The sequence below is a fragment of the Cryptotermes secundus genome, unplaced genomic scaffold (assembly GCF_002891405.2).
Source record: "Cryptotermes secundus unplaced genomic scaffold, Csec_1.0 scaffold267, whole genome shotgun sequence".
Taxonomy (NCBI): domain Eukaryota; kingdom Metazoa; phylum Arthropoda; class Insecta; order Blattodea; family Kalotermitidae; genus Cryptotermes; species Cryptotermes secundus.
Window position 1 is genome coordinate 510,041 of NW_019733322.1, and position 24,783 is coordinate 534,823.

The window sequence follows — 24,783 nt, forward strand, 5'->3', positions numbered from 1 at the left end:
GAGGGGCGACGTAGCGATGTGGTATCCTGAACAATTTTAATATTTTTAACGTTTGACAATGTATATGATAGATACATATTTTAGTTATTTTAATGTGTGAACATGGCATGCAATGAACTGGTTTGACGTGGATAAGTAAGCACCTGAAGATGGCATTATTATGCCGAAACATGTAGTGCGAGGGAGAGAAGGAAATAAATGAGTGTATGCACTGCAAGACGGATTAAATAAATCATGGACTGAAGGAAGTTATTTGTGAAATTGTTAAAATAGGTGCTCAAATAGATGACATTGACTTAAATAATGAATACCCCCCCCCCCAAAAAAAAAAAAAGAGTGTTAGATTAATACTGGTATATGTCATTTTTTGGGGTTAGTACCACTGCAGTGAGATCAGTGGATAATATTAAGAGTGCTGTCCTCTGGGATGTGGCGCCATGTAGATCTTGTGTGAATTGACATTTCGCAGGAACGTATCGCCTCCATCATCATGATAGAAATCTGTGAGCGTGGAACCAGTGTGAGCTGGTGGCTGCAGACCGAGACACCATTCAAAAACGCCCAGCTCTATAAGAACACGAAGGGAGGGAGAGTGGACCATGTGGGAAATCAGTAGAGAGGAGAGGGGAAAGGTCTATAGAGATGGGCGAGCGGGTGGCTGGTATAGAGCTGGTATAGGATTGTGTTGGGGGCAGAAGGGGCAAAAATGCAGGGCTACCAAGTGAGCATTGACCCAATAGCCTCGGGGCTAAGCTGCCAAGCATACATTGGCCTACGTAGCCATGTAGATCTGGCATCATGTTCCGGAGGTTTCTTGAGGCAGCAGATGAGAGGCTTCCATGACTTGCTGAGACGAAACCCCACCTCTCTCTTCTTATTGGTGGGATGAAGCTCAATCTCAATGGCCTCCCTAATGATGCTATCCATGTATTTGGTCTTAGTGGCAAGGATGGAGGTGTTGTGAAATTGAATATGGTGTCACAAGTCGATGCTGTGTTCAACCACGGCTGAAGGGCTGAGCTCCAAGAGTGAACACAAAATTTTGATTTTTTAAAACAGTTGTAATTAATTTGATGAATTTTCAAAAAAATATGGATGCCATATTCCTAAATAAAACTGCATAGGTTATATGTTCAGAAAAATAATGTGTCAGTTATAATGACCCAAAAGCAAGATGTCAGCTTCTTAAAAAATGGCATAACTGGTTATGATTAAATTTTAATCATCTGTAGAGGTCCTCAAGTCACATATTTAATAGGCCAGAACATCCTAAATGTGATGGGATGCTACCATTTATTTTTCTTAGAAATTCCTGTAATGATTTTGATTTAAATTTCACCAGTGTTTAATATTTTTGTTCAAAATAAAATTTCTAATATCAGATCCAAATATCTGTTTTAGAATGGCAGAAGGTTCTGATCTATCAAGTGTATGTAAGAAAATTTTAGTAGTATCCTTGCACCAACTTTTTGTTTTTGTTTAAAGAAATTCTGAAACAAATAAGAAAATGTAATAGACGCTTGAGACATAGATCGATTACTTAAAGTTAATTGTTCCTGCCTTCCTGAGAAATATAATGTTGAATGGAAAAATGATTATGGGCAGTGAAGGGAGAAGATTGTGGAAGGAGGTGGCCATGGTCTCTTTTAGGATGCTATCACATTACTCATGTGGATTGACAGGAAGACCATGAAAAGCCTCACTCAGAATAGCTGACTTCTATGCCAAAAATCAAACCTGGAAAGAATCTCATGTATGCAGAGCAAGAGTTTTACCCATTGAACTGCATTGCTTGGTTCTAAAGTGCGTATTTGTCTATATTGATGAATTATTGCATGGATATGTAAATTCTGCTGGTTGATAGTAATGGTTAATGTACTACCAACTGACTTGGTTGGTTATTAACAGATATATATATAGTACATAATGGATCCTGAATTTGCATGATATGTCCAATGCCAGATGCACACTGACCTAAGAACTGAAATGTGTGGTGTAAAATGTATGTTTTTTGCAATATTAAGGGACAGAAGTTGTGAAGAAAGCGATGAAAATTGTCGTGTCACTACATTCACAGAGGTATCATCATTATGGGAAAAGCCCAGGAGGATTTCAGCCATCATTGTTCATGGTGTCTCTCCGTGTGGGAACTCGCGATTTCCTTGGTGAAGGTCCAACTGCTCAGGCAGCTCGCCATGATGCTGCCTCTAAGGCTCTTCACCAGTTAAAATCTTTGCCATTGCCCGAAGACAGTCTGCAACATTGTGATGCTGGTATACAAGAAAATGGTAAGAACAGTTTGGAAACCACTTCACTTCTTAACTGAGGTCTGTGCTGTATATTCCATTCACAAGGTCTTCACCATTATTGTGTTCATTAGCTGTTGTCATCATGGTTTGTATATTGAGCAATATGGCACTATTATTGATTTAAACAGTCGGTATCACGACTGGCTATGAACTGGACAACAGAGGGGTCAGTTTGAGTCCCAGAAGGGTCAAGAATTTTCTCTTCCTGTTGTCCAGACCAGGTCTGGGCTCACCCAGCCTCCTATTCAGTGGGTACCTGGGGATCTTTCCATTGGGGTAAAGTGGCTGGGGCATGAAGCTGACCACTCACCACCAGCCAGTGCCGAGGTCAAGAAACTACGGGTCTATACAGGGTGTCCCAGGAGGAATGGACCAAACTTCGGGAGGGTGTTCCTTATGTTAAAGTATGCCGATATAACCCAAAACACCTATGTCCAAAGTTTAATGGTTACGGAGATAATGGCCAGAGAAGTGTGAAACTTTGACCGCTGTTACACACTTGTTGATTACAAAATACATATTAAAACTGGCAGGAATATGTGGATTCTGTAATGTTAATAATGTGTGTAACATCAAACTAACTTGTGAGTGACGTGAAGCCATAAAATTGAAGTACAGAATACTCGCTTGCCATGTCATAATTGTCCTTAGTGTTTCCAAGCAGTATACATGACACATGACTGGCAAGCGCTGACGTAATATGGCTGGCTGTGCATACTGGTATAAACAGATTACATAACCGTACTAAACAAACATTCATGGAAAATCTCTTGGAATTTCGTTTCCATTATCTCATGTGGAATATTGTGGGACCACGTATGCACATTTTGTAAATTATTTACACCGTCCAGGGTAAAAGACGCCTGATCACTGAATAAAATGACGCTTAACAGTTTGGGATGAGCTTTTTATCCAGTGGCACAAATCCATACGCTGTGCATGGTCGCCTGGTTCCAGATGTTGTACCCTTTGATCATGGTAAGGATAACTCTTCATCATGTAAAGTTCGCCACACCTGCATACGTGATATGCCAATGCGAGAGGCCATTCTACGAGTGGACACACAGACTTCTCTGAACCATTTCAAGAATGTTCTCTCGTGTGTCTATCATCCGTACATCCTCCCTTTCAGAGTGCATAGAAACACTCGGAAGAGAACGAGTATCACGCAATATCTGGTGAATTCGCATAAATACACTTCGAGATGGAATCCTTTGATCGGGAAAACACCTTTGGTATTCTTCAACAGCAGCATGTGCATTGCCACCGCAAAATCCACACACAAACTGCATATCACAATATTCCACGTGTGAAAACACGAGGCATTTCAGCAACTCATCACACAACTAATCACGCCCCCGCCGCAACGTACTCTGTAGGTAGCGCATGAGCTTACGGCTAGTGTGAATCACGACACTCAAGGACAAACAGATAANTATTTTGTAATCAACAAGTGTGTAACCCCGGTCAAAGTTTGACTCTTCTCTGGCCATTATCTCCGTAACCGTTCAACTTTGGACATAGGTGTTTTGGGTTATATTGGCATACTTTAACATAAGGAACACCCTCCCGAAGTTTGGTCCATTCCTCCTGGGACACCCTGTATATCCCTTTCCACATATGCCTTCATGGCGTATTGCTCAAATAGTTAAGCACAGGGACAACTTTACACACACACACGGACACCGACACAGACACAGACACAAGAGGAACTGTAACATAGCTGTGCTGTCTTAATTGGGATCTGGGCATGATAATGTGCTGTTCTGACATGTACTCTCTTTCTGTAATCTCTTGTTTCCATACAGGTATGATTTGACTGCGAGTCATTAGTGAATTCTAGAGGTTACGAGCTTCATTCTTTGAGCTTTTAGTGAAGACCATAGGTCTTATGCCAGGCCTATTGCCACACACTTGTGCCAGTGCTCAGTGGACGTGGTTCGAATGAAGTATAGCACAGGCCATAATTACTTAAGCCATCAGTGCTGGTAGTGAATTGGTTGATGAAACAACTTCATAGACACTGCTGTGAAAACCTCATATCATACAAATATGCTAATGATGGCAGGCAAGAAGGACTCTGGATGATAAAGAGACATTACTAAAATGCCTTCATCAAAATTGTCTGAGAGCCGTCAACATTCTTTGAATGTAAGGTGTTTCTTGAATTCCACAGGAAATTGTGAAGGGATACATTTTCTACTTGATGCTTCTTTATCTTCCAGGGACTACCTGTGGTTTGGAAAATGATCCTAATGCAGATCTGAAGTCTCCTATCTCGCTTGTCCATGAGATTGCTTTGAAGCGGAATCTCCCAGTGAATTTTGAAGTCGTTAGTGAGAAAGGCCCACCACATATGAGAACTTTTGTGACAAAATGTGCAGTTGGGGACAAAGTGACAAGTGGTGAAGGCAACGGGAAGAAGGTATGGTGATAAATAATAAGTAATGTCCTACAGTCATCATTGAGTTCATAGGAAATACGTTTGAAAGTTTTTCATGTTCAGTTCGTTAGTGAAGATAAAAAAGTGTGAGCTGTTGGTTTACTTAGTTGTGAAAACTAATTTTGAATACTTTTAGAGAAATGAAACGATGTGTTCTAAAAGTCTGGACTTATTCATTGCATTAACATTGTCTGCAGCTAGTTCTGACTCATTCAGTCCATAGTGCAGCATCTGTCGTGGGAAGCTGATAATTGCTTAGCTGGTTAATATAGTTCCAATATTTCCTGGGCCCTGAAGATTCATTACCATGTTCACTGAAGTCCTGTTGTGAGCCAGTTAAATCCAGTCAGTACCTTCGCATTCAGTTTATCTAAGATTGGTATAATGTTATCCTGTCACATTGACGTTTCCCAAGTGGTCTTTACAGGGTGTCCCAGGAGGAATGTGCCAAACTTCGGGAGGGTGTTCCTTATGTTAAAGTATGCCGATATAACCCAAAACACCTATGTCCAAAGTTGAACGGTTACGGAGATAATGGCCAGAGAAGTGTCAAACTTTGACCGGGGTTACACACTTGTTGATTACAAAATAGATATTAAAACTGGCAGGAATATGTGGATTCTGTAATGTTAATAATGTACGTAACATCAAACCAACTTGTGAGTGACGGAAAGCCATAAAATTGAAGTACAAAATACTCGCTCGCCATGTCATAATTGTCCTTAGGTTTCCAAGCAGTATACATAACACATGACTGGCGTGCGATGACGTAATATGGCTGCGCTATGAGCCGACCACATAACTCTTATTATACCTACATTCACGGATAATCTCTTTTGGAATTTCGTTTCCATTATCTCATGTGGATTATTATGGGACCACGTATGCACATTTCGTAAATTATTTACACCGTCCAGGGTAAAAGACGCCTCATCACTACACATGACACATGAATGGCAAGCGCTGGTGTAACATGACTGACTGCATATTCTGCTATAAGCCAACTACATAAGTATTAAAATACAGTACCTGCTTTATAGTAATTGTTCAAAGTGTCCTCCGCCAGCTGCAATGCAGTTTTCGGCACGCATCATGAGGGATTGGGTAGCAGAAGCAATGTTGCCTGAATGGTGACGTATGTGCTCTGCCGCTGCAAAAATACGATTCCGCAGTGCTTCTCGGGAATCGACCTTAGTTTCGTAGACTAAGGTCTTCATGTGGCCCCAGAGGTAATAATCTAGAGGCGTAAGATCTGGCGACCTCGGTGGCCATGCAATGGGACCACCACGACCTATCCAGCGGTTAGGGAAGGATTCATCTAAGTAGTGTCTCACGTGCTGAGTATAATGTGGAGGAGCCCCATCATGTTGGAAGTACATTTTCCTCCTTATCGTTAACGGGATGTCTTCCAACAAACATGGTAACTCATTCCTTAGGAAGGCTCCATACGTGTTTCCAGTTAAATTGTTGTGAAACACAAAAGGTCCGATCAACCTGTTCCCAAGCACACCACACCATACATTCACAGAAAATCTCTTTTGGAATTTCGTTTCCATTATCTCATGTGGATTATTATGGGACCACGTATGAATATTTCGTAAATTATTTACACCGTCCCGGGTAAACGACGCCTCATCACTGAATAAAATGACGCTTAACAGTTCGGGATGAGCTTTTATCCAGTGGCACAAATCCATACGCTGTGCATGGTCGCCTGGTTCCAGATGTTGTACCATTTGATCATGGTAAGAATAACTCTTCATGATGTAAAGTTTGCCACACCTGAATACGTGATACGCCGATGCGAGAGGCGATTCTACGAGTGACAGACGCGGACTTCACTGAACAATATCAAGAATGTGCTCTCGTGTGTCTATCATTCGTACATCCTGCCTTTCAGAGTGCACAGAAACACTTGCAAGAGAACCAGTATCACGCAATGTCTGGTGAATTCGCGTAAATACACTTCGAGATGGAATCCTTCGATCGGGAAAACGCCTTTGGTACTCTTCAACAGCAGCACGTGCATTGCCACCGCAAAATCCATACACAAAATGCATATCACAATACTCGACGTGTGAAAACACAAAAGGCATTTCAGCAACTCATCACACAACTAATTTACCACCCATTCACGACCCCACCGCAACGTAATCTGTAGGCAGCGCATGAGCTTACGCTAGTGTGACTCGCGGCACTCAAGGACAAACAGATAAGGGTCTCAGCTGACAGGTACCCATAGTGCGTGGACCTGCAAGAAGACCACACTTTTCTCGGGCCATTATCTCCGTAACCGTTCAACTTTGGACATAGGTGTTTTGGGTTATATCGGCATACTTTAACATAAGGAACACCCTCCCGAAGTTTGGCACATTCCTCCTGGGACACCCTGTATAGATTTTCTGACTGAAATTATGTATATGCTTCCCATGCCCCCATTTCATACTGTGTGCCATGGCCATGACATCCCTCTCAATTTAATAATTTTGATAATGTTTAATGAAGTGTATGAGTTATTTCAGGCTTGTCAGTATGTCATTTGTTCGTTTTCTCTTCCTGTTATTTTGTCTATCTTAGGTCCAAACACACTCCTCAACACTTTGTTTTCAAACACCCTTCAGGTGAGATACCAAGTTTCACATGCATGCAGAACTACAGGTAAAATTATATAAACTTTAATCTTGAAGTTTTGAAGCAGGAAATGGGAAAATAAAAGGTTCTGAATTGAGTTAAGACAAGCATTCCCTGAATTAATCTGATTCTAATTTTGTCATGTAATTTTGAACCTGAGTATTAGTTCTGTGTACAGAATTTTCTTTGCATGGATTGTACTTCTTGCTGCTACTTCAGTAGGTATGAGTATTTTGGTAGTTTCCCTAGTTCTCACTTATTTTCAATGATTTTTTCATGTTTGTTATTGCTGGAATCACTTCTATGTATGTAGGTTCATTGCTAAAACTGATATCCAAATGTCTTTCCTCTTAGCAGAAGTTGCTATGTTGGATGCTGTGATGCAAACAGAAGGTGGTAGATACAGATGTCTATTTTTATTACACTGTGGCTGAAGTATGAACTAACATAGATTTGTACAAATTTTATATGCATTATTATTTATAAGTCCAGAATATAAACATGGCACTGGTACAGGATTTTGAGTTTGTAGCTGATGAATTTAACATCGACAGAACTTGCACTTAAATGAGAAGTGTTTCCCGAAAACAAAATACACTCAACTCTCGATTATCCGGGTTAATGTTGGGGATGGAAATCACGATCAATTGAAAACCCGGTTTAGACAAATTTTATTAAAAGTAGTACTGTAATACTGTACCTTCATAATAATATAGGCCTATCTGTATTTAAATTTATTCAACCTCATTTTTATATCGTCACATGGCCTATTTAATACTTTTTTACATTACACTGAAGTATGAATTAGTTATTTCAATCACAGTGTTCAACAGCATCCAACACTTTTTATGAATATTCACACTTAACACTTAAAAGTATTTAATGTTGTCGTTTGCTTTTTCGCGGCACTTTCCTTTTTATGGATATCCATACGAAGCCTAAGTAATATTAGCTCATCACTTAATAAACTGTTCTCTTCACTCTCAAGATAGTCTAGTAAGGATTCCAAATGATTAAGAGCAGCACCATGTGATATTTTCTTGCTAGCAGCACTGTACACCTCTTCCTCATTCTCACTTTCTTCCCGCTCTTCTGGCTGCACCCCTACTGAACTTACGATTTCGTCACTGCTTAACATTTCGAAGCCCGGCTCACACAAGTCACAGTCAAACCACTCTCTTAAATTTTCCTCGTTGACTTCTTCACCACCATGAACTTGGTTAGCAAGTTTTGTCAATTCTATGGCTATCTCATTTTCACTGAATCCAGTGAATCCATGGATTTCATCATCTTCATTAGTGATGAACGGCATCAGTTTCTTCGATGAATTTTTCAATACTGATGGCTTTACTGTATCCCATGCTGTTGAAATCAAATATATGGCATCTAACATTGAAAAAGACTTCCAGAAACACTGTTATATTTTAGCGTCCTGTTGCACTGACTCGTGTCCATGTTTTATGCTGTCTTACAGAGCGCACACTTTTTCACCTTACTCTTCTCTTTTGCACTACATGTTGCAGCACTACAATACGACGTAAGGATGACAAATCCTGAAAAGTTTTAATATTTAAAATCTATTATAATACATGATGAATATATATTTTAGTAATTTTAGTATGAAGACATAAGGGCATGCAATGCAGTAGTTAGACATGCATAGAGAAAATGCACCTGAAGATGGCACATTAGTGCTGATACATGTAGTGCAAAAGAGAAGAGTAAGGTGAAAAAGTGTGTGCACTGTAAGACGGTTAGCATAAATCATGTTCCAGAAACATGTCAGATCATTGCCTTCATCAGTGTACTTTTATAACATTTGTACTATTCTTTAAATATTGCTCTGTTCATCCAAGCTCCTTTCTGATTAAAATAATGGATAGGCAGACTTGAAGCTACTGTTCCTTTAAAAGAGCATTGTCTTTCACTTTGCTGGTAACTACTGGTGTTAGTTTGTGTGTTCCTGATGCATTAGAACAGCACAAGGCTGTCAATCTCTCCTTACTGGATTTGTGACCTGGAGCCTGTCTTTCATTTTGAAATGCCAAAGTTCTGGTTGGCAAGCATTTCCAATAAAGACCCATTTCATCGGCATTATAGATTTGTTCTGGCAGCAGATTTTCATGAAACTATCAAATTTGGTGCAAAATTGAACTGATGATGGCAAGTCCTCTGACAGTTTCTCACCTTGAATACTAATTTCTCATATTCTGTGACACTGCTTGAAACTTGTTAGCCAATTGGAAGAAGTGTCAAAACTTCCTTGTAGTTCAAGTGCTTCGGAAAAAAAAATTCGCTTGTTTAGCACAAACTGCTCCTGTTATTGTTGTTCCCTGTGCCCTTAGTTGATTAAACCAGATCAGCATTGCTTTGTCGAGATCATGTTGATTTTTTCATTGTTTTTCTCTTCTTCATTCTGCTTGAATTAGAAGACGCAGCAAAGGAAATTAATTGATTCTTTCATTTTTTCAAATCACAAACAGTTTGTTCTCCAATACCATATTACATTGCTAATTGTTTAACTACACATCTTTTTCCCAACTGATTGATAATTTCAAGCTTCTGTTGAATACTTAACACAACACGCTTCCTTTTACACCCTGACATTTTGCTAACGTACTTGAAGATCGATACAAAGAGTCTAAATGGGGCGGTGTATCTGTCCTTGAAACTTTTCACGAATCCTTGCATTCTTTCACCCCTACCCTAGAACTTTGTGTTAGCATAATGGGACCAAAAAATGCAGAGCTCGGTTCACACTAGTGCGAAAATAGTGTTACAACTCACCACGTGAAGCAAAAGTGAATGAATATGAAACAACATATATGCCTCAAAAATGCCCCAGTTTATCCACCCCTGGATAATTGAGAGTTGAGTGTACTTCATCTAACAAGAAGTTCTGGGAAGGACTGCTCGTCTACTTTCCTTTGATACAACACAAGACTCCACAGAAAGTGACACCTCTAACAATTCTTTGCTGCTAGGTCCTTATTATATAGCCTTGGCACAGACTAAATAGAAAATACAGCTTCCAGCATTTTCTCTGTTGTGTGTTTATTCATGGCTGTGAAAATGCGTTTACTATGTCATTGCCTAGCCATGGCTCTCTCTCCTTGTTTCACTCTTCTGGCTTTCAGCCATTATGTCACAGTATTTATAATTGCAGCCAGTAGGATTATTCTTACTGAGCCGCCTTGCATGCTAACTCATGAGCTACTTTGCTTTTTATTGTTGGATTACAAACTCACATTACCTAAATAAAGATTAATAACACCATATGTATAGGACTGGAAGTCTGCAGTAAGTACATAGGGTTTGTGAGTTCTATATCCAAGATATGTATATAATCATCAAACTTCTCACAGTCTTTATGGAGTTTAATATATTTAGTCATTTTCAGTAATGTAACTTTTGTGTCTCTCATACCTAATGTTACACTGAGCAGTTAGCACTGCTGCTTTGTATTTGGGAGATTCTGGTTTGAGGCTGTCTCTCCTGATAACTCTTCTTATTTTTCTCATTCTCTTCAGGCAGATACTGGGATGCTGCCTTAAATAGGAGCCACAACCACTGGCTTCCATGGTTCTTCCCTTTCTTCATCCCATTCAGTGCTGTGGAACTTATGCAGTAAAGAATATGTCATTAATTGAACTAAGAAGCTGATTTGTCATCAGCAAAACATCACTTTATTTGCTCTACTTTTAAGGAAGTGAGGTTATATGTGATGAAATCAGTTCATAGACACCTATTTGTGCTTCTGTGTGAATTTTTTTAAAATTACACAGTGACATTCACCAAATACATCGGAATAAATACGTTTTCACTAACCTTAGGTCATGTCTTGAAAGTACTGGCCATTTTTCTGACACTGAAGGTTTTGTTGGCTTAGTAATCACTTAACTGCATATGTAATTTTTCAGGTATCAAAGAAACGAGCAGCAGAAAAAATGCTGGAAGAGCTTAAGAAGCTACCACCCCAGTCACCCACTAACATGGCTGCCAGCATGGCTCGTCTGAAACGCAAGGCCAATCCAGGAAAGAAAAAGACACGCAATCTCATCAAGGTATATCAGCAGGTTAGCCATGACAGAACTTTTTGCAAACTTATAGGTCATCTATAGCTGAACATAGAAATTTGTCTTATGATGTCTTGAGCAGAAAAATGTATTCATATTCAGAGTGTCAGTCAAAAGGAATGAAACAGAATGAACGTTCTGTCAGTTTATAATGTTTATAGACTATTCCAGTTGTCCAAGCGTTCATTTACCATGGAGTTTTCTATCCATTGTTGTAGTTAGACACATTTAATACTCAAAAAGTATGTGTCTGGTAAAAGTTCACTAATATTTCAGAGAAATGTACTGCATCCATCTTCAGGATTGATGAGTAAGCCAGGCAAGCAATGAGCAAGCAGCAAACTGAATGAGGAAGGACAGAGAACAAAGTGGCTTAGCTTTCTTCATTTATAGCTCCTTAAATCATCGGACACTCTTTAGAGTAGCCTTCCCACAGAGGATAATTATCATGTGTCTGAAGTTTTCACTGTAATGGCTATGAAAGCTACCATATTCTGTAATGTGACACCACGTAATCTAATAGAGTTGCACAAACAACTTATATGTGAGACAAATACGACATTCTCTTGTAAAACGCAGAAGATAATAAGCAGCTGTAACGTGTTTGAACAGAGAGATGGAAGCAACACGCACAACAAGACATATAACAGTGAAAGAGAAATTTTCCCTGCATGCTTTGTGGTGCAGTTGCATCATTGTTACCAACTAAATGTTGGTTTTCACATATTTGTGCAGTTCTGGATATAAAAACATCGATATCTTTCTCAGTAACACACGTCCACATGTGAATTAACATTTTGTTAGTAATTTGGTTATTGTCTTTTTCACTGAAACAGAATTATGCAAACTCCTTCCTGCCCCATATCCACATTTGTAATTTGCCATTGCTAGCCTAAACCATGACATCAGACAGACAATTTTGTGGTATAATTTCTGAATATCAGAATTCCATGGTCACCAGATAATGAGCGTATAATGCTGTACACCATCACTGAGAAATACATTGGCTATAGAAGATGTACGAACATTGAGTTATGAATTTAATATGACCCTTATGACCCTTAGGGATAGCTGAATCATGAAGCCAGTGCCTGGGGTGTCTGCTGGGGTTCAGTTTGTAACTTGGGCAGGTACTTTTATTTTGCAACTGACCCAGACCATATGTGGGGCCCACCCAGCTTCCTGTTCGGTGGGTACCAAGGTTAAGATGACCAAACATGAACCTGACCTCCATAGTGCCTTTAAGTATACATGGAGCCATGTCTTCATAACTTGGTAAGTAAGTAAAGCTGTCCCTATAACAGGCCGTGAAGGCTCATGGGGTTGTGAGATGTTGAGGGTCCCACATTATCTAGTCAGTCGGCTCAAAGATGGTCGTAAGGTTGTCAGCCTTACGCGCCGGCCGCACTTTACTCCCCAGGAAAATTATTTAATTAATTCCTGGTACTCATTTCTGTTAGAGGCTGAGTCGACCCCACGGCCATAGTGCGGCTCAAAGGATTAGGTCAATTGAAAAAAATCCAGTGACCTCATTGGGACTTCAACCCGTGACCTTCAGGCTTGTAGCGTAGTGACTCAACCACTATGCTACTGCGTGCTTAAAAAAGCATGGACATTCTGCTTTAATTAGACATTCACATGGTATTATGAAAAAAACTGCCTTAGGCAGCAGTGAATGTGATATCATTGTTATATTGTACACTCAGCTTATTGTGATTGTACCTCAGGATCAAAAGGCAGAGCCAGAGTATGGTGAAGATATCAACCCTATCTCTCGGCTGATCCAGATCCAGCAGGCTAAGAAAGAGCGTGAGCCTGTTTACTCACTACTCGAAGAGAGGGGAATGCCTCGACGTAGGGAATTTGTAATGGAGGTGAGAATGAGGAACAGGGGTACTGTCAGCCTTTATTGGCCTTGCATTTGTTCAATACTAACACTTTTACCTTCAAGTTTAAGATTTTTGTGCCCAGCTCTGTAGAACTGGGAGATCTAGCTTTTTCATATGAATGTAGTGGATTTAAATCTCTCTTAAAACAGGGCTGGCAGCTGGATTTTGGCTCGGAATGGCATTAGTACTGAAACATTTTTATTTTTGGAATTCTGTCAGCTGAAGTGTTCTGGTAAAACAGATTTCAAACAAAAATACATTGCTGAAGTCTACAGTGTTGTTATTTGCTGTTATAAAATTATTTTTTCCTGAAAAAGTGTATTGATTTCTGGAATAGAACAAAATATTGAGCATGTAAAGTCAAATATGTAGCGTACACATTTGTGAAATTTTTTTTGTCGCACATTGTGATGGTATTCTGATCTGATAGTTTGCTTTTGTATGGTGAGTACAAAGACAGGAGTCTTACACATAGGATAAATTTGCCTTTTGAGCACGTATATTTGGTAGTTGTTAATTTTTTCTTGGTTGAAACAATCCGAGTGTGATCTTGCAGCTGGCCAATGATTGAACGTTGTTTCACCCTTCAAGGCAGTTCATTTTTAAATGTTTTTTATGAATGACATTCTAATGTGTTAAATGAGGTAGGGAATGTTTGATTTTATTTATTTATTTATATAAATGATTTACCTGAAATAATAAATAAGGATAATAACATGGTTCTATATGCTAATGGCACCGGTATTATAATTACTGATACTAATAATGTAAACTTTGGCATGCGTGACCTGAAAAGGATCTATGGAATTTAAAATAAAATGAAAGTGAAAGTGATGCTCATTTTCTTATCATATGTATGCTTTACCCTTTGTCCATTGTGTTGTGAACAATACTTATTTCTGATATGCTTCATTATGAACTTGACAGCTTTGTGCTTATTCAAGCATCCTGGCTTCCTCAAATTCTTCTCGTGAGTCCATGTCTCACCATTTACACAGTCTTTGTATTGTGTTCACTGTGATTGTTTGGTTGTATGATGTAGGTCTCTATCGGTCAGCATTCATGCACTGGTACAGGGTCCAATAAGAAGCTGGCTAAGAGAGCTGCAGCAGAGGGGTTGCTGCAATTATTAGGTTATTCTCGTCCAGCAGCCCAGCCTGCTAAACCGTCCATCAAGACTGGTGATTCCAACCAGGATTTGGACATTAGTAGGAAGGTATGATTTTTCACTGCAGGAGAATGGAATTTCATTACGGATTTACATGAATGGCACACACCCATGAATAGGACTTAGTAGCCAGCTGACCAACCAACCAACCAACCAACCAACAAGGCTGTTGGATTTTTTCAGCAGAATCCTTGAGAAGCTAATGGTCAATGAGCTGGTGAAGAAATTCCATGCCTTTCATAAACCCTAAGGTTCATTACTGTGTTCACAAGAGCCTGCCATTGGTTCCTGTCCTGGTTTTACCCTCACATCCTGTTTTTCTCGAAGATCCATTGTAATAGCACCACATCTTATGCCTAGGTCTCTCAGGTAGTTTCTTCTCAGGATTTCTTACTAAAATTCTGTATGCATTTCGTATTGCTCCCATGGATGCTGCATGCCAATCTCATCCTTTACTTCAGGGTTTGATCACCATAATATTTGTTGAAGCATTGCTACAAGCCGGAAGGTCACAGGTTCAAGTCCCGATGAGGTCATTGGATTTTTTCAATTGACCTAATCCTTCCAGCTGCACTATGGCCCTGGGGTTGACTCAGCCTCTAACAGAAATGAGTACCAGGAATTAATTAAATAATTTTCCTGGGGAGTAAAGCGCGGCCAGCGCGTAAGGCTGACAACCTTACCGCCATCTTTGAGTCGATTGTCCAGATAATGTGGGACCCTCAACGTCTCACAACCCTATGGGCCTTCACAGCCTGTTACAGGGATAGCTTTGCTTTACTATAGAAATTATATGACATGCACAAATGCATCAACCTCGTATGTAACGTCATTTTCATTCCTGAATTTCTCTGATATCGTGGGAAAGTTCGATGTGTCTGCCCACCCTCACTTTCTCTACTTGCTGACGTGACTGTCCTGGAAGAATACGACCGCGGGCTGCAAGAGGAATGTGGGTTTTATGCGAAAACAAGGGTGTGGGGTGGGACTGCATGAATAGTGCAAGAGGACGTGGCAGGTTGTTAACTGCATTCCTTTCCTAGAATCTCGTCTAACAGGACCTCACATTGTCTACTTACCCTATAGTGTTCCTGCCTAAACCCAGAGAAGTTCAGTAGCGAAACATGGCAATGAAAAGGAAAGTTCTAAGCATTGAAGAGAAAGTTAAAGTGATTCGTGAAATATTGTGTGTATTGTCAGTGAAAAGCGCTGTAATATGCCTTTGATATTACACATTTGGGCAATTCCACATTAATGTTACGTTAGTCTGTACTTAACTACGTATTTCACTAAAAAATGCAACATTTTAACTCGGTTTTTGGTAGATTTTTACGTGACTAACATAAGGCTACTGTGGAAGTGCCCTTTCGGTTACGACATTCATTTATAACGACACTAATTTTAGGTCCCTTTGATGACATTATAACCAAGTTCTACTGTATTTAAACCCAAATATTTATATAAGATCACTAAAATGTTTTTTTAACCAGATGTGATGAAATTTGGTATATGCATGACTAAACAAAAAATGCATACAAAATGTGTTCGTGCCACATTGGCCGAATGGGATTGGCATGCTCCTGGATGGAAGTCTTATATAATGCTTATTTCTAGCTTTTTAATTTTTATGATTTGCATTACAGCCCCAGTTCTCTAATTGTTTTATCTTAGAATGCCTGCTTCCTATTAAAGAGATCTCTTGTTTGATTCTTGGCCTCAAGTCCAGCTATCCTATTTGGTTTTCATGCTTTATCTCAGTACAGCCAGAAAGAATACTGGAAATGTGAGTCATGTTTATTTCTATGTCCTTTCTGGATCATTATTTATATTATATATTTCATCTGTGCAGTAGACTTGGTGTCATTAACCTTTAACATACGGACTTTTAAATTGCCGGCAGCCCTATGTGGCCGGTATTTAAATCGCCCTAATTAATTAACATTGCAAACTTTCACAAAAAAAAAATTCATATTTTCTGTTCTATGCAACAAAGAAATACGAACTAAAAACAACCTGAAAGACAATAAAATTTCCTACATATACACAAAAGAGCAATTTTTACAAACGAAAATTAACTGTGATTATTTTGTCATGAATTGCAAAATATAATCTTTATTATATATGTTATGAAATTCGAAAGGACTTACCCGTTGTTTTTTCTTCCACCTTGAATCATGGTGATATTGTAAATATAATCACACTATATACAATAATATTTTGTTCAGACTGTACACGAATTTGAACTGTGTCACTTCACAGTTTACAATACACTCTGATGCGCAGTCCACCTCACACAAAGCAGCATCACACTTTTTACAATAGAAGAGCGTGCTCCTGCTTTTCTTATTTAGCGAAACACATGACATGTCTTTGTTTCCCTTTGGTTGGCCAGTGTTGTGAATGTTTCACATCCAGTCAACTCAGTTGGGCCCCAGGTAACCTTGGCCTCCCCTGAGAAACGCCACTGACCTTGATATTCAGCCTTGAGACTTGGTGATATTGTAAATATAATCACACTATATACAATAATATTACTGTACACGAGTTTGAACTGTGTCACTTCACAGGTTCAGTTCACAGTCACTTCACTATGATAGTCACCCTGACGTGTGTGGCACTTCTCGAAGCAGTCCACGTCACACAGAGCTAAATCACACTTTTTACAATAGAAGAGCATGCTCCTGCTTTTCTTATTTAGCAAAACACACGATGTCTTTGTTTCTCTTTGGTTGACCAATGTTGTGAATGTTTCACCTCCACTCGACTCAGTTGGGCCCCAGATAACCTTGGCCTCCCCCCCCCCCCGAGAAACGCCACTGACCGTGATATTCGCCTTAAGTGATTGGAGAATTGTCTTGGGGGTTCAAGCAAAATCGAATAAATTATGTTGATTGACAAAGCGATGCTCTCCCCTATTAGTAATACTCACAAAATAGTGATGCAAAGTAATTATAATACTAGTCGAAAAGGGTGCCAGTCTGACACTGATACCGAAAGTCACAGTGGCGAAAATGCCTTTTGGTCACAGAGTAATACTGGCTCAGTGGGTTTATACCTCTTATGAGACACAAAATAAAAATGATATACAAAGAAATATTAGACAATCCGACACTGACTTCCTGACTGATAATTCGTCACTGAAAACCAATCCTTGAATGCGTCACACTTCCTTGAAGGCCCTGGAAGCACTCATCTGCAAGCACCAATAAATATTTCCTCATCAGTTCTCGAAACAGCTAGGCTATATTTGGCTGACCAGGTCATAAACAGTCATATCTAAACTAAATAGTATCGAAACCAGTACCGTGATGAATGATTTCTTTGTTCAGAGCTAAGGAATGAACCATTGACATGACCTTACGATCGTTTGTTTTGGTTTCAAACCCAAGGTCAAACTGTCAGCACTTCCAAAGAGAGCACGTGTCATGCCCATATATATATATATATATATAACATTCAGCCAACTCGGATTGCTGCTTGCTGCATAGATATTGTCGCGTGTTGGGTGTATAATGCGACAAATAACTTCACGCTATATTGAATATAGCGAATTTTATTTCACATTCGCTCTTACAATCACACAATTTCCAGATTCACAATTACTGCCATCGGCAGTATCACAAATGCTGGTAACTCGTAAATGCTGCCTTGAGAACTAACTCGTAGGCTTGCTCGGAACTAACTCAGAACTCATAATTCGAGAACTAACTGTGAATAGACTTCGCTGCTCCTTATGTAGCCTCGTTATGGACAACTCAGAAAACAGCCACGTAATAGGCACCACTGTTGTCTGCCGCAGTCGTGCTAGCAACGTTGTGTACCGGTGTTATTACCGTTGTCTTTCGCAACCACTGTTTACCCACGCTGCCTAGCAACCGTGGTATCCCTTGGTGACGTCACCGCTGTTGACTCGCGTTGCATAGCTACCAGGAGGCTGGGACTCGGCTAACTTCGGCTCCGCTCGGCACGTCAGCTCCGGGGGGGGGGTCCAGCTAGCGTGACACGTCACAATATATATAACATTTGGCTGTTAAAGGTTAAATGAACTTGAAAAAACAGAAGGATCTGTCTTTTTTCCTTAATATTCTGTTTGCTGGTTGCAGTACCTTCTCACATAATTTTATTTTTATATGTATAATGGTTTCAGGTGACATTCCTGGAAGAAGAAAAAGTTGTTGAGTTGCCAGCTGGTGGCAGTAGTGGGCGGCAGTTGGTACCAGGTCTCCTGCTTATGACAGACAATACTGCAGGGAACTACGTACACACACCTACAAAGAATACTGGTAACACATGAGCACATTAGCCTTCTGCATTCAGTTTTTGTAACAAATGCCTCCATTCACAGTATTCTGAGGCCCTCTTGACCTTCTCAATTTTGGATTACCTGTCACAGATACAGAATTTTTCTGATGTGAGTGCATTATAGTACTGTCAGTGACAGTGAAAAGCATTCTGTGTTGTAGCAGTACCACAAACAAAAAGACATCTGTGAACCTTTTGAAGGTAACATGGGCAAAACTTAAGATGAATCAAAGTATGAAATGTTGCTGCAAAGTGTTCCAGAATTTGTTACACAATTTTCAGCTTTAATATATTGTGACATGATAGTTGAAAACTGGAATAGTGGAATGAATGGATGTGGCCATTACTTGGCAGCAGTGAATCAACATGATGGAAGCAGTGTTTTCTATGTGGTCCATGCCATGCTGATTGAAGACCAACAGGAACAGCTTGTCAGTTGGAGGTTTGAGTTGGCGGTTAGCAGTCTTGAGTTGCATTGTTAGCTACCGCTACACAGCAACCAATAGTGAACAAATAGAAGAATTTATGCTTGTTGTAGTTATAGTGATCTGTAGAGTGTGAAAATTAGTGAGACTTATAAGTTACAAGTGTTCAATAAATCCAGTTATGAGCCCAAACCCCATATCTAATCACATGTGGCAACCAATGTGAGAAGTGGGATTGGATTGATTGAATTATAGAACTGAAGACTACATTGCATAATTCTATCATCATACTGCAAAACTGGAGCAAATGATAGAATTCCTGCTGGTCGAAATATGAGGAATGCAAGAGTTGTGGGAATCCAACCATGAGAATATAATTGTCGTTCGAGAAAAGATGGGGGAGAAGCTGCTTTCCCATGTGGGATGTCATATATATGAAGAGACAACCACTTGTTGAACTGTTCCATAACATTTATTATAGTTGCACAGTACACACAGACGAACTTCCGTTTGAAGAATTGAAGAAGTATAGTACCAACAGTACTGCTGCTTGCAACACCCACACCAGAGCTCTTTATAGAGAGAAATATAGTCGCTATATCCTCCTATATAACATTGCATCAGACCACACAGAAAATATCTCTGTATTGTTGTATCCTGTTTACTTGCCATTGCTGAGCAATGATACTTGTGTTGTCACTGCAACATTTGCTTGAATGTGGGGAGTTCCCACATCATCCCCCTGCTGAGATGGTTGCTCAGCTGTTGAAGCGAGCAGTGAAATGTACGTTGTGTCCGGAGTGGGTAGTTGGCGCGACGGGTGGTGCTGCGGCCAGTGCTAAGTTGGCTGCACGATTGAAGGTGGAGATATGTTCCTCTTATATAACATTGCATCAGACAACATAGAAAACATGTCATCTGTATTGTTGTAGGCTGTTTACTCATTTTGGCTAGCAGTGGCTGCTTGCCGTAGCTAAGCAACGATACTTGCATTGTCACTGCAATGTTTGCTTGAATGTGGGCAATTCCCACACCCACATCTACATAGTGGAGCTACTGAAGTGGCATACAACAAGGTTACTGAGGTGCTTGAAAATTGCTGTGGTGACTACCACCTGGAAGCAGCTTTCACTTATGGCTGAGAAGAGGGACCCATCTTTTGGGGAATCCATGAAGGAGTTTGCTGCCACCATCAACCACTTGGCTCACTGCACTCTCATTGGACTACCTGAACACCTAGTAAGTAAAGAAGAAGCCTGAGGCTTTGCTAGAATAAGGGAGGAAGGCATAACATGACAGGTACTCTTCAGAGGCAGGAGGATACTCAGTGAGGTCCTTAATGAGGCCCTAAAGCTGGAGGCAATCGACATAGCAGCTGGAATGCCCTGCATGGTCTGGCAAACAAAGAACCAGTCTCCTCTGCCAGTGGAACAGGATCCCCCAACTTACACAATGGCATTATGTGAGCACTGTCTGCTTGCAAGAGGACTGTCCCCACAAATGGGATGAAGAAGAAGACCGACCCTGGACACGATATACATTCCGAAAATGGGCAGGAGGTGGCGAGAAGCAGCCCTTGTATATACTGTCAGATCACGCAGGAGACCATGTTCACCAAGGACTGAGTGCAGCAGGATGGAACAGCCCGTGTGTTGTTTTGGGGGGGGAGTCATCTTAGGAGGAACTGCCGACAGAGATATCCCCAGAAGAAAATGGACAGAGGCTGGAGAAACAAATAGAAGAATTGGAGGTGACAGCAACGGTTTCACCACTCACACCAAATCCACTTGTATATTATCAGAATACTAGTAAATAAAAATAAAAGAAAAAACCTTAAACAGTTACCTAAGGATGTCAGAAGGGCAAAAATTTTGAGGAAAACCTTTTTCTTTTTTTCAAGTCTTGCATCACTGTGTCCTCAAGAATTTTAAGTTTATTCAGATGCTAGTGCATTTGGGGAAATATTTTAGTGTATGTCTGTTTAAATCACATTTATGCGCATGAACTTCATTTTAAATACTGAATTGATAGCAAAGATGACATTAGTTGGCTTTTGTGAACCTTTCAGTTTCACATTTGAACTTTGGCACAGATGTGTTCTCTTAAAATGAACCTTTTGAGGAATAGACTGTGGTTATGTGAACTGGATTGGGCTGTGTCAGGGTGGTGTCTAATGATGGCCATTCTGTACAGACAGATAATTTCTTAAGCAGGTGAATTTTTCTGCTTAGGGTTGTTCCTGCACCATTCTGTTACTTTTGTAATGTTTCAGGAGTGAATTTGCAAACAACTGCTGCAATAGCAAAGGAATTGCTGAAAGGAGGAAACTCACCAACCGCAGAAGCATTGGCCAAGTCTGCTTCTGCTATTGGGAGTCATAAGAATTCAGTAGTAACACCAAGCATGGCCAAACCCTTACTCCAGCAACAGACCTCACAGACACAAAGCAGTCAGGTGGTGCGACCGAAGGATCAGCTGCTCTACTTGGCCCAGCTGCTTGGCTTCCAAGTTCAGTTCTCAGATTTTCCAAAGGTACAAAACAAGTGTACATAGATTTTTGTGAGTTATGTTGGAGTATGTACTGATGACACATGATAGTTGTTAGTTTCCTTGTTTCTGAAAAATTATTATGAGTCCTTTTGCCTTCAACATATCATAAAATTACTTCCCAATATTAACAGTGACTTTCTGTATGCAGATTCCTATATCTCTTTTCAAATAAAACTAATTTCACAGACTTTGTTTTATCTTCTGGATATCTTATTACATTTGCTTAATTCCAGTCATTGCATATATAATTTATTCTGTCCTTTATGAAAGAGACCACCTCTGTGGTGTAGTGGTCAGAGTTCCTGGCTAGAGACCCAAAGGGTTCAACTCCCAGCACTACCAGATTTTCTGAGTAGTAGTGGGTCTGGAACAGGGTCCACTCAGCCTCGTAAGGATAATTGAGGGGATCTGTTGCGCTGACCACGTGACACCCTCTATCCGCAAAATTTGGCGCTCACTTCGCCGACAAGTGGTGGTCACTTGGTCGGTATAGTTCACTTGTGAACTAAAACCACGTTTTTTTTTTAAAGAAGTTGTCGCTCAGTCGGTATAGTTCACTTGCGGTCTAAAACCACGGAGTTTTTTTTTGGTCATTTATGAAAGAAGTTGTCATTGAAAAACATCTGATACAAAAGGTAGCAGGCATCATTTCTGAGTGTGGGAAGTGAGTTGAAGAAACTGATGTGTTTGTTATTATTTTTTTAATCCTATGGTCCCCTCTATGCGCATGTGTATTCCAAGTGACAGATTGTTCTTCCGGTTGTGTTGTGCTGTGTGTCTTTTTACGAATGTTTTTTTATCACAAAATTTTCCATGGAATAGGTTAAGCATTTAATGTAAAGGACAGATAGTTGCATGTTAAAGGATATGCACATCTGTAAGTAGTTGGGCGGAAGAAGTGAGTAGTGCCAGGATCATCTGGCTTAATAGTTGTTTATGTGTCTCTAATGCCCCCTCTGGTGTTACTGGTGACCCTTTCTTCAGCTGGCCAGGTAAGGTGAAGGACATTTCTATTTAGCATGGAGCTGGGATAGCACAGTCACTGTAGCGACTGGCTATAGTCTGGCCAACAGGGTTGGAGTTCGAGTCCCTGTAGGGTCAAGAATTTTCTCTTCTCCACATTGTCCAGACCAGCCCTGAGGCCCACCCAGCGTCCTATACGTTGGGTTCCGGGAACTCTCCCCAGGGGTAAAGCAGCCAGGGCATGATGTTGCCCAGTCACCTCTAACTAGTGCCGAGGTCAAGAAAACATGGATCTGTACATCACTTCCCCATGTGCCTTTATGGCATAGTGTTTAATTAGTTAAGCACAAGGACCACTTTACCTTTTATGACAGCGTGTATGTGGCTGAGTCTGCTGCCTTCAGTATGAATGATGTCTAGCATGAGACCTAAGCCTAAATTGAACACTGAAGCATGGAAAAACAGTGGCATTCACATTTCTGAAGTAGAGTCCTTGGAACAGTTGCAGGGCCTTAGCTGTGCATAGAGAAACAGAATATTTTCCAACACTTCCTTAGATTTACTGTCATCTGGCATGTGTGGAAAAGTTGTCCATCTGTGGGAGTTTGGAATTCAGTAACGTTTCATCTCTGTCATATGCACTTCTTTGAAACAGGTTCTGTCTGAAACAAATTTAATGTTTTAAATATCCCCAAAATTTATTGGAGGAAGCTTTGCTAACTGTGTAAAACAATTTATTATTTAGTTATTTATTAAAAAGTACAACTTTTCATTATGTGTTGGCTTTAGTTATTGACTCAAGTCATACAGATTTGAATGTGCTTCTTGTTACAGGGAAACCATAGTGAATTCCTGAGTTTGGTGTCGCTCTCAACTGACCCACCTCAGGTCTGTCATGGGGCTGGACAGACAACCGATGCCTCTCATGATCAGGTATCTTACAATTATTTCGTTCTTTTTTCTTTTCTTCCTTCCATCCTTTCCCCATAATTTCTATTTTTCTTTCTCTCTCCCTCCCTTTATCTTTTGTTCTCTCTATTTTAGCAACATTTTCAGTTTCAGTGGCTCATCCATTGATAAGAAAAGGCTATTGCTCATGTGGGAAATGTTCCATTGTAGTGTATAATGAATTAATGTGGTTTACTTGTGTACATTTTGGCCCAAAAGGTAGGTACATAGCTAATATGCAGTAACATTTCTCTGGTCGTATTGTCTACCTGAAATAGTAGATTTGCTCTTACTTGAGGAAATTAAAATATACAGCTGAACTATGCAATTTAGTGCAAGGATATAATTCCTTATATACTAAATGAAGCACTCAAAATGCTTGAAGGTTCAGCAGTTCCACTTGCAATTTTGCTGGTATTTTGTTGGAATTTCTGCTTGTAATATATAGCAGAACCATGATAGAACAAGTGTGGTCTCTAATGAGAACTTCATGGCCAGTACAGGGCACTATGTCAGCATTGGCCTTGAAGGATTGAGGAAAATCAAGACAAACCGCAGACAAGCTAATGTCCTGGCTGAGATTCAATTCCTGTATATGGGTCTAGAGCACAGTCACTGTTCCAGACTTCTCATTTTTCTGGGATCTGCATGTCTGGGTACAGAAGTGCTTAGCATACATTCACAGAGTCAATCTAATCTGCAGACAACAGACACTGGCCAGTGGTTGCAAGTACTGGAGATTATATAAGCATGAGAAGATCTTTAACTCCTCAGTTCAGACAATATAAAAGACATCAGGAATTGTGGATTACTATTCATTACTTTTATGTGTACATCATAGCCACTTCAGACTACATAGGAAATGTTTACATGGCATAACAGTTCTGATGCATTTGCTTAGCTGTGACTTGTAGACAGGATAGAATGTATTTTGTTTATACAGTTATTGACTTTTTTTGACATTATCCATCATCCTTTTTCTTTCATTATATTTATTTAAAAATGTTTCAGAGACTGTACTATGTCGCCATCCTCAGGTAAAAGCCTACTTATTTGGGCAAAATTCATATTGTTAATCC

General features: G+C 40.0%; 1 protein-coding gene across 5 annotated transcripts in view; it reads left to right on the top strand.

The window, feature by feature from the left end:
* LOC111867949 (double-stranded RNA-binding protein Staufen homolog 2) overlaps positions 1 to 24,783 on the top strand; it is a 97,018-nt gene that overhangs the window by 63,563 nt on the left and 8,672 nt on the right. For 4 of the 5 annotated variants that reach the window (XM_023858193.2, XM_023858197.2, XM_023858196.2 and 1 more), the window contains 8 exons: positions 2,078 to 2,288; positions 4,535 to 4,734; positions 11,304 to 11,459; positions 13,187 to 13,333; positions 14,391 to 14,564; positions 18,664 to 18,799; positions 21,516 to 21,775; positions 23,591 to 23,689. In XM_023858193.2, coding sequence (XP_023713961.1) covers positions 2,078 to 2,288; positions 4,535 to 4,734; positions 11,304 to 11,459; positions 13,187 to 13,333; positions 14,391 to 14,564; positions 18,664 to 18,799; positions 21,516 to 21,775; positions 23,591 to 23,689 — 1,383 coding nt within the window. The remainder of the gene's footprint in view (positions 1 to 2,077; positions 2,289 to 4,534; positions 4,735 to 11,303; positions 11,460 to 13,186; positions 13,334 to 14,390; positions 14,565 to 18,663; positions 18,800 to 21,515; positions 21,776 to 23,590; positions 23,690 to 24,783) is intronic. The other variant, XM_023858195.2, reaches the window with a different exon arrangement.